The 10643-nt window shown below is 47.4% G+C and overlaps 1 protein-coding gene across 1 annotated transcript; it reads left to right on the top strand.

The window, feature by feature from the left end:
* The first annotated feature begins 4794 nt into the window (after positions 1-4794).
* On the top strand, positions 4795-5385 carry LOC124670472 (dirigent protein 6-like). Its single transcript, XM_047206970.1, has 2 exons — positions 4795-5138; positions 5238-5385. The coding sequence occupies exons 1-2, from the start codon at positions 4795-4797 to the stop codon at positions 5383-5385; spliced, it is 492 nt and encodes a 163-aa protein (XP_047062926.1).
* Positions 5386-10643: the final 5258 nt, after the last annotated feature.

Here is a 10643-nt window from a genome sequence, read left to right on the forward strand (position 1 = left end):
ACAAGATGCTGGTGGACACCGGAGCGGCAGTCAACATTATGCCATACTCCATGCTACGTTGGTTGGGACGTTCTAGCTCGGATTTGATCAAGACCAACGTAACACTGAGCGATTTCAACGGCCAAGCATCTGACGCACAAGGTGTTCTGAACGTGGATCTGACCGTGGGAAGGAAAACCATCCCTACGACGTTCTTTATTGTCGACAGCAAGAGCACCTATGCTGTCCTACTAGGGAGAGATTGGATCCACGCCAACTGTTGCATTCCATCCACGATGCACCAATGCCTAATACAGTGGGATGGAGATGAAGTAGAAGTCGTCCACGCAGATGATTCAGCCGAGATTTCAACGGCTGGCATGAACGTTTGGGAGACATCAGGCCAAGAGCCACTCTCGGGCATCAATTTGGACGACTGCGAGCGCATCGACGTGACGAAGGACGGGGTTAGGCTGGTTTTATCCACCGGTCTGACCGTGTAACAAGAGCAACATCTATGGACAAACGTGGCAATGCCGATCCATGTGATCGGCCCCAAGGATCTATGGAGGAACATTGCAAAACCTTCATTGAGCGATTCAATCAACGTGGAGGCCGATTCCAGCAATCGGCCAAAAATTATCTTCACCATGCATTCTGCCTAGGTTCAACGTCGATCTAATGGGCAATGGGTTTACGTCGGCTGATGAGCTGGAAGAAGTCAACATTGGTCTTAACGGTGCCGACGTCCAAATACAGTGCCTTGGCTAGCTATAGAGCCGATATCCGCAGTTACCTGGCAGATTCGGCTCGGGGGGCACCTAATCAGATGAACATGTGCGATACATGTGCAGTAAAATATTGGGGGCCGATAGAAAAATCGGCCAGTAAAAAAAAATTCTCATGATATACAGCCGATGCACGGACATCGACTTTAGAGCTAAGGAACAAAGCCGATGCACGGCCATCGACTCTAGTACAACTACACAGGATCTACCCGCTGCGTGTTCAAGACGCGGATGGCCTTCTGCTTCCTGGAGGGAGTGGACAGTGAGAGCTTCCTCAGCGGCAATGAACCGATTTGGTGCCAGAACCTTCTCTTCGCGGACTTCCAACCCTTTGTCGGTTAAGCCGTTGATGTTTCGCCTTCAATATCGGCTTTCAACGGAAGAAAAGGTGATCGATGGTGGCAAGTTTGGCTGATTCTGCGTGTTGGTTTGCTCAGATTCGCTCAAGTTCGGGTCTATTTGTCTGAACTGTATGTCCTCACCGCTGTTCTCGCCTTGACTGAGGCTCGGGGGGCAGCTGATTTGGTAGGCACTCTGTTTTTGGAAGCCGATTGGAGTGTCATCGGCTGACCCTGCATCATAAACCTCTTCGGAAGTGGTGGGTTGCTGCAGAAGGAGATCACCAGAGTTGCTGGGAGGAGACCATAGCATGGGCATTGGGTGATATTGCCCTTGGGTCCGCTGCAGTTGCAAACCTGCACGATTGACATCTGAGGTTCATATGGTCGTGGGTTGGATCTGTTCAAGCGGGGATTTGGGGATCTGAGTTTTGCTCTTTCGGACAAGTCGCAGATTACCATTTGGATAGATAATAGAGTTGGCTTTGCTTGCATTGCGTGGCAAAGTCCGATGCACTGCCGTCGGCTCTTGATTTGCTAACTTATCTTAGCAATCGGCAAAATTGGTAAAAGGACAAAATCAGCTGAGAAATTTCTTCTTCATTAATAAGGGGGTTTTTACAATGAAGAGCCGATTGCTCAAGAAAGGAAGAACAAAAGAAGAGCCGACTGCTCAGGAGCTACTAGTCCTACATTACTAATCCTCGCTGGCCTCGTCGTCGGCATCGTAGCTGCCGTCGGCGCTGCTTCCGGAGAGTTCCTCGTCGCTGCTGCCCCAGCCCTCGGCCGGGGCCTCTTCTTCCTCGTCATCATCATCGTCCTCGCTGTCCGCCCAAGCGCGGAAGCGCTTCGCCGGCGGATACCCAGCGGAGGAGGAGGAATCATCCTCCTCCTCCTCTTCTTCTTCTTCCTCTACTTCTTCTTCTTCCTCCTCCTCATCGGAGGAGGTGGGGTTCACCCAGGAGTGAAGGTCGTCTTCGCTCTCGCTCTTCAGCTCCCCTTCGATGAGGAACTCGAGGTCGTCCTCCCCATCGGTCAGAGGTAGGTCGCCATCTGACCCGACGAGTGCTTCGGGTGGACCATCTGGCACGTGGTCAAAGATCCACTCCTGCTTGCTCGAGGAGGAAGATTGGAAAGAGAGGCCTGAGGAGGTGGAGGAAGAGGAAGACATTGCTACAGGGAAAGAGGGTTTTTTAGGTGCCGATGGCCGGAACAGAGTAAGAGGATGAAGTGGCGAACCGTTCGGCACGGTTAAATAAAAGGAGGTATAGTGGAGATTTAATGCCATTGCGGTTTCCGAGGGAGTGATGTTAAAGCTATCAAATCTTGCAAAGAAGTTGAGGAGGCAAGGCATCATGATGAAGGATACTGCGGCGGTTCTGCTCTGCCACGACATGACCCGACGAAGAAAAAGCAGAGTGATTTTGGAATTGTCATTTCCAAAACCAGGGGGGCATGTGTTATCACCAGAATTTGACTGGATCAGAGGTGGGCCGCGATTGGAGATGGGCTTGAAGAATATACATAGAAGAAATACATGAATCGGCCTTGTATACAAAGTTTGGGCTAGTTTGCCCGTGTATCTGTAACATAGTAGGATACGTGTCGGTTAGATAGAGTTTGGGCTTGTGCCCGGTTGGGATTATTCCCACGTTAGAAAGTCTACGGACTATAAATATGTATCTAGGGTTTATGAAATAAACAACAATCACGTTCACCACAAACCAATCTAGGCGCATCGCCAACTCCCTTGTCTCGAGGGTTTCTTCCGGGTAAGCATCATGCTGCCTAGATCGCATCTTGCGATCTAGGTAGTACACGTTTATTCGTTGTTCATGCGTTGCTCGTGCTGAAGCCTTTTTGATGGCGAGCAACGTAGTTATCATAGATGTGTTAGGGTTAGCATTGTTCATCGTATCATATGCTGTCGTCGTGCAACCCTTAGACGTCTAGCCGTCCTTACACCTATCTTAGGTGTAAGGGCGGAACCCCGCTTGATCATTATTTAGTAGATCCGATCCATTATGATTGCTCCTTGTTCTTCAAGGATTAGTTTAACATCTGCATAGTTAGGCCTTACAAACGGGTTGAAGGATCCAGTGGCGCGTAGGATGTAGTTTGCTAGCCCTAGACAGGATGTTCCGGGGATCAACTTCGTGTTGGTTTTTAGGCCTTGTCTACGGTCGGTTTACGATCACCGTGCGTGGCCGCCAGGCTCAATCACGAGTAGGATGTTCCGATTATGCGGTGAAAACCCTAAATTGTAGTAGGTCGTTTTAGCTTTATTTTGATCAAGCAGGACCACCATCTGATCGTACACCTCGTACGGATCATGGGTGGATCGGCTCCTTGAGCCGATTCACAGGACAACCTGAGAGCCGATCGAGGCTCGTATTTAATGTTTACGTGTATGCCATGCAGGAAACTAAGCGAGGCACATCCAACACCTTCCTGACCAGGTATAGGTCAGGTGGCACGCCCTTGCACCAGCATCGGACGTGCGTGCCGAGTCTTTGCGGGCCGTCGCTCGGAGGGACCAGGGCCAGCCGCAGTCCTGGGAGCCTCCCGGCTCTACAGTGTTGCCCGTCGCTTCTCGCCGGTGGGTTTCTGACCGCAACAGCTCCATGACGTCCTCACTTCCACGAGCCAGTCCGCACCGTGAGCACCACTTGCCGCCTAACCGGTGTTGCCTGTCCATTCGAGGTTCCCGCCTCAGTTTCCATAGCCCTCCTCGTGGAAGCGGCGAAATCTCCATGGTCACCGTCCTTGGCGAGCCCATGGGCATTACCGACGACGTTCCCTGGTGGTGGCCAGGTCAGGGAGGCAAAGGGAGGAGGCATGCGGTGGGCGAGGGTTTGGTTGCCCCTTGGAGCGAAGCGAAACCGGGGCCTATGTCATGCCTTCTTGTTTGCTGAGTTGACAATCTATAGCAATTGAAATCCAGGGTTTTGTAGTATGGTAATTTCTGAGAAATGTTCTTCTTGCATGCACAGGATATACCGTGCTTGGCCTACCGTCTCTCTAATTCCCTTTTTCTGATTTTTTGTGAGAAAGAATATCTCTTTTGCCACACTATTAAATCTAATACTAAAACTTAGAACTTTTGTATCTTTTAAACCATACTTAAATTTGTGAACTGTTTGAATATTTGAGTTTCTAGTGAAAGGTGCTTTAAAATAAAAGTAATATAGAATATATATTTTTGACAATTTGTGAAAATCTGAAGTGCCAATCTCAAAGAGGTAAGGTTGGATGCGTGGGACATCCCTGAGCTACCGCCTACCGTGCAAACTGCAGAACTACAGTGTGTAGGTATGTAGCTATACCCATGTTGCTGTAGCGTACCAACCATGCACCAGCTTGATCACTGTTTCCGTTTTGGTGAAGCAACGAGTTACCCTTTATGGACATTCTTTGCTCTAATTAATGAAGCTTTCGTGCATATTTTGTTATGTAGGAGCTACCCACAACAACCGGATCAGCTCTAAAAGAAGACAGTGGGGTACACGAGAGATTTGCACACGCCTACATTAGTTCCATGCACCTCTATATATGGCATGCACAAGTCGATCGAGCTCTCAACACCACAACAGCACGAGCTGCCCACTTTTAGCAGTCCTCTACAGGGCTACAGGCTACGGCCAACTTAAATTGTAAGCTTTGAGCACAGCAATAGTTGCCTCACAACAATGCAAGGCCTCGCGGCATCATCTTCCAAGCTGTCTCTGACCATCGTGGTCGTGGTGTTCCTGCTGGGCTTGGCGGGCGCCGCGGACGGCCGCAGGCGGCTCGTCTCCAGCAGCCCCGACGAGCCATGCAAGAAGATGACGCTCTACTTCCACGACATCCTCTACGATGGCGGCAACAACACGGCCAATGCGACGTCAGCGGCGGCGACGAACCCGACGGCGCTGAGCAACAGCACCTACCTTGGCATGCTGGTGGTGTTCGACGATCCCGTGACGGAAAGGAACGCGCTACCCGTTGGGAAGGAGGTGCCGGCGGCGCGCGCGCAGGGGTTCTACTTCTACGACAAGAAAGAGTCGTTCAACGCGTGGTTCGCCTTCTCCCTCGTGTTCAACTCCACGGAGCACAAGGGGACGATCAACCTCATGGGCGCCGACCTCATGGGCGAGAAAACGCGGGACATCTCCGTCGTCGGCGGCACCGGTGACTTCTTCATGGCGCGTGGCATAGCCACGCTTCGCACCGACGCCTTGGAGGGCTTGTACTACTTCCGGCTGCAGATGGATATCAAGCTCTACGAGTGCTATGTGTAAGAAAGGTACTGTAGTAGAATATGCAGGCACGCGCATGCATGTGCGAACTCGTGTGTCAATAAGGAGAGTGATATGTTGCTGGTGTGTTTTTTTTTCAATGTTGAGCGTGGTGTGGACAGTCATGTGACTATGAATTGTGTACCATTGATGTATAAGAGTTTGACCTGTACGGTGTGTTCATTCTGTTTATAAACTAGATGATACCCCGCGCGTTGCTGCGGGACCATGTTGGAATTGTTTTTTGAGAATAGAGCACATAAGAATCTGAGAAAAACATAACTTATAAATGTATATTGCACAAAATAAAATAAGGTTGATGTATTGAGATAATCCACGAATGCGAAACTACAAAATAGTCATCATATATTAAAGTTTCTCGTTATGTATCGATCACCCCATATGATAATTTAGTGACGCACAAAAGTTATCAACATACTATTAGATGCCACTCTCGTGATCTCAATGGTATATAGGTCGATAAAATCTGCTTCCCACTCGCCTTGTCATAGGCTGGTAGGAAACACTTGTTAAATATAATAGGGATTCTATCAAATTCGTATATGAATATGAATTGGCAACATAAATCAGAGATGTGATAATATTGCATAGTTGTAACCAAATGCATAATACCTATAATGGTGTTTGAGTTTATATATAAATAATATAAAGCTCGAAGGTAGTTGTGTAGGTACCATACTAAATTGGATTCATTCCTAGCTTTCATTAAACCAATAGGTAGAGAAAAATTAAAGAAATGCAATTAGGGAAACCATAAATAATATATAACTGTAAAGGGTAATTAAAATATATAATATATAATTCAGGTGAGATCGACAATTCCAGTGTGTAATTTTCTCTTCTCATTGCATGACCTGGTGCTCTTAAAGAAATGCAATCAGGGAAAACATAAATAATATATACAATTGTAAAGGATAATTAAAACATGTAATATATAATTCAGGTCAGATCGGCAGATGCAGTCTATAATTTTCTCTTCTCATTGCATGGCCTGCTGCTTTTTATATATAGGAGTATGTAAAATCATCTGCAAAGCAAATACAAAGATGGTGGAGTTAGTTTGACAACAACTTACAACTAACGAAAGAAAAAACTGCAGAAATTATGCAGGGCTGTTATGGATGTGTAGGAAAAAATCTTGCAGAACAATTACGTACCTTCATGGATGAATCACAACGATTGAGGTAAGTAAATGCATGCAGAGTCATCTATTTTCTCTTGGACACAGTATCAACCATCTTCATTCTCCTGTAACATTTAATAAAACAGGAAAAGCATCAGGGCTTTGAGAACCACATTCACATGTCCCTACACGAAAGAACTATAGATCCTGCTTTGAACCTCTCGATCACGTTCTTCCCCATGACCATAGTCCTGATGCAATCACCATGCAATCACCAGTTGAGAAGCCGGGAGCTGACAAAGCGGACCAACTGGTCAAGGCCAGGATAATAACCATCAGGAGCTCTAGAAGCAAACCAATGGAAAAAAGTGGGAACAGGTGAGGCATCTGGTAGGCATTGTTGCAACCCACGAACATAGCAATGCGCATCAGTTGTTTTGAAATAAGACTGTTTTGATACAATAAGGAATCAGTAGATCATCACATCTGACCTTGCACCATGGAAAACTTCGGTGACAGAGCGCATACACAACCTGGAGGCACCGCAGCATCTGACGCTTCGCTGATGCTTGAGAATTGGTTTCGATCCTTTTTTCCTAGAGCCATGGGGCTGCGGAAGGGCTTCGAATTACTCGGCTCCAACATGTTGCTTATCTGTGGGAGAAATTTCAAGTATTCTCAGAGTCAAGAATTCTCAAGAGCAGCTGCGTGGAGATCCAATTGTGGCAATTAATCTTCCTGAGACAACGGAAGTGGAGCAGCACCATTGCCTTAAAAGGGAGAGTAATCCATCGGTTACTCTTGAAAAGGAAATCCATTAATTTGTATTAATGTGCAGAACGTGAAGAGATCAAACGCAATCAATTTGTGGGCATTGGTCCAGCCCACGTTGGTGTTGAAAAGTAGAGATAATAATGCTATAAACATGATGCGGTGGATGACATGGCGAGTGATGATGTAAGGCTTGCATGACTTGGCAAGTTAGGATTGGTCAAGAATGTTTGATGAGGTGGATAGGCTGCATGTGAAGAGAAATGGGATCACCTATTAAGAATAGAAAGATACCTGTACTCCACTCCATGCTCTCTACTCCGCCAGCTGACTAAAATGGCTTGCTCATATGCTTCATAGGCTACACTAGTGACCTTGCAGGTTTTAAGAATCGCTTGAAAAGTCAACGATGATTCTTCTTGAACCCCCTTTTTCCTCGGTCCGAGGAGAAGACAAATTGTTTGGAGCACATACAGAACAGCAAGCACTCCTTTCAAAGAGACAAGCTTACTAAGCCTACGACGTTGAATTTCATACAAGTAGATGGCAATTACCTTTTGTCTCTGATATATGTCATGAATATGTGAAATAGTTCTGCGGACAAGAATATGTGAATTTCATACAAGTAGATGGCAATTTCAAGTGTTATGGTGATGTATGTGCTTTACAGCACCATGAAAGAATATGTGAAATAGTTCTGCGGATAAGTACTACGGATATGGACATACATAACACTTGAAATTGTCTTAAGAGCCGCTCTTGACTAAACCTGATGATAAACTATCCCTAGTTGATCCAATTATTTGTTAACATGCCATTTAAAACTGAGTCTATTCAACAATTGGCTATGCAGCTCAAAGAAAATTAGTGTTCAACAAAAGACAATGTTTATACTTTTCAGCTGATTTGATATTCATTGCATCATTTGATACTAAGGCCTAAAACGACATATGCAACCATGACTAGAGTATTTTGGCCATTCAAGAATGTTTAACCACAAAGCGTAAAGCAGACAACCCTCTTGCCCCCCCCACCCCTCTCACACCACGCGGCGGCTGCCTGCGGCACCGTCGCCCCAGCCCGTGCGTTCTCCGCCATGTCGTCGCCCTAGGCATTGCAAGGAAAAACCCTGGAGGCATTTCCGCGGTGGCCCTACCCTCGGCTGTTGACCGGAGGACATGGCGGTGTCCTGCCATGCCTCCCTTGAGATGGCGGCGACGGGGCGGCAGCCGCTTCGCCCAGATCTAGGTTCGGATGGACCTGGGTGGGCTTCGCATGTTGGTCTCCTGTCGATGCTCTGTTCGTGGTTGTGACACTCCTGGGATTCTCCTCGTCATGAGGAAGCCTAAGGAAACATCTCCGGGAATGGTGGTGGTGGCCATCTTCTCCGCCGTAGGTGGTCGGCCTAAGCTAAGACTGGGTTATCAGATCGCGAGATCCATCATCTAGTCCCAGCTGCGAGTCGGGGAGATATAGTTGCTGGTGAAAACCATGCCAATTGATAGGCAATGGCGGTGTTCTGCGCCGTTACCTTTATGAAAGCATCGCTGAGCAACTAATGTCAACCTACCTGCACTTCTCTAGGGGAAATCCTAGGATCCGGCTTCTAGACCGGGCGATGACGGCACTATGGTGTCATTTTCTCTCTTGGGGGTATCATTTGTGGAACAACGCTAGATAACAGATGCTAGAGGAGGACATGTCAAGTCATGCCCGGCTAACAGGTGCTACGTTGAGTCATGCCTGTTCGGCGGATGCTAGGACAGATCTTCCATGGTGGCATCGACAACAGACCTAGCAAGGGCTATGCGAACCTCTAGCAAAAAGATGGACCATCGGTTTGATGGTGGTGACGGCTTCTGAAGCGAGGGTATAAGGCGCTCGTGAAGGATCCGCTAAACCGGTTGTGAGCTTCTGTTTTAGCCATGGGTGACTCGGGGATGCCTCCTGTGTTTAATTGGTGGAGCGGCTGTTTCTGTTTTAGGGCAGAGGCCTGACGACATGTTACTTCACCTATTGGCGGGTTTCTAGGTGTTGACTGGTAGCTTCAGGTTTTCTGATGTATGATCTTGACAGATCCTTATTGAATAAAGTTTAAATAAAAGCCATATGCATCGCTTTCCCATGTCAAAAAAAGGGTAAATCACTCTTTTATTCTCTATACTTCGTATGGTAACGCAATATGGTACAAAGCATCTTTGTGGACAAAAATGGATCAAATATGATGAAAATATTTTTAGTGGTGCATCACAAACGATTATGTTGTTAAAATCATGTGTGATCATTTCTATATTGCACACCTTTTTTTACAAAACCGTGTGAAATTGTTTCTCCAAAGGGTTCTTTTTCTAAGGGTATGCGATTCATTTACATTGCAAACGGTTTTTCCAAAGGATCTGAGATTCTCTAAAATCCCATACAGTGTTTGGCAAAGCCTAAGGGATATAAAGAAGCTTGAGTAGTAAAGTCTTATGCTTGCATAAGCCGGGATATGGTTTGCAGGTTCTGTACCACGTGGTTGCGTGCTGTTTTGGTATGCACCCCTTCAGGGCTACGGTATCCAGCTAACGGGTATAGTGCACTGTAGAACTACAGTATCTAGCTACCGCTTACTGAGTAGTGATATTCATGCTTTTGCGAGAAGTGATATTCATGTTTTTGCGCCGTACCAACCATGCACCAATACGATCATTGCATTGCTTCAATTCCGTTCCAGTGAAGCAACAAATTATACCCTATATAAAGTTTAGACAGATTTAAGCCCTCAGAGTGTTTTGACCACTGTTTATGAGCTATTTTTTTCCAATCATCTACGGACACGTATCCCTTCTCTTCTCTTACTCACCGTGCAAAGCTCATGGTTATATTATGTTTGTCTTTTTTTTTTGGTAGATAGACTACCGGTAACCGGTTCCTAGGACTCCTTCATTCTTATTGCCGGCCGCGTCTTCCGGTTAAAATTTGTTTGCTTCCTACGGAAAGATCTAGTGGGCGGGCCCACCATCCACCGCTTTGTTCTCTTTTGCCTGATCCAACCGCTTTGACCGAGGTGTGAGCGAGAGAAAATCCGTAACGCCTCCCTCCGCTATCGCCGCGGTGCGTGACCCAGGTTCACCTCTCCTCCTACCACCCTTCACCCGCCCCATCTCTACAGCAGACCAAGAGGCCTCCATGGCCGGCGCCGCGGGGAGCTCCCAGATGGGTCGGACACCGGCCATGATCTCCACGGCAGTTCTGGGTGGCGCGGATCCCGGTGGGATGGCGGCATGCGGCGGCCTCAGGGCGGGGCAGGCGCGGATCGGGGATGCATTCTCGGGGCGGGGCAGGCATGGGCCGGTGGCGGCGA

The sequence above is a fragment of the Lolium rigidum genome, chromosome 7 (genome assembly GCF_022539505.1).
Source record: "Lolium rigidum isolate FL_2022 chromosome 7, APGP_CSIRO_Lrig_0.1, whole genome shotgun sequence".
Classification (NCBI taxonomy): Eukaryota; Viridiplantae; Streptophyta; class Magnoliopsida; order Poales; family Poaceae; genus Lolium; species Lolium rigidum.

Bases quoted from the DNA above. Each gene is read 5' to 3' on its own strand.
- LOC124670472 (XM_047206970.1), top strand. From the start codon at position 4,795: ATGCAAGGCCTCGCGGCATCATCTTCCAAGCTGTCTCTGACCATCGTG. The intron at 5,139-5,237 runs CAAGAAAGAGTC...CGACCTCATGGG, and splicing joins CAGGGGTTCTACTTCTACGA to CGAGAAAACGCGGGACATCT.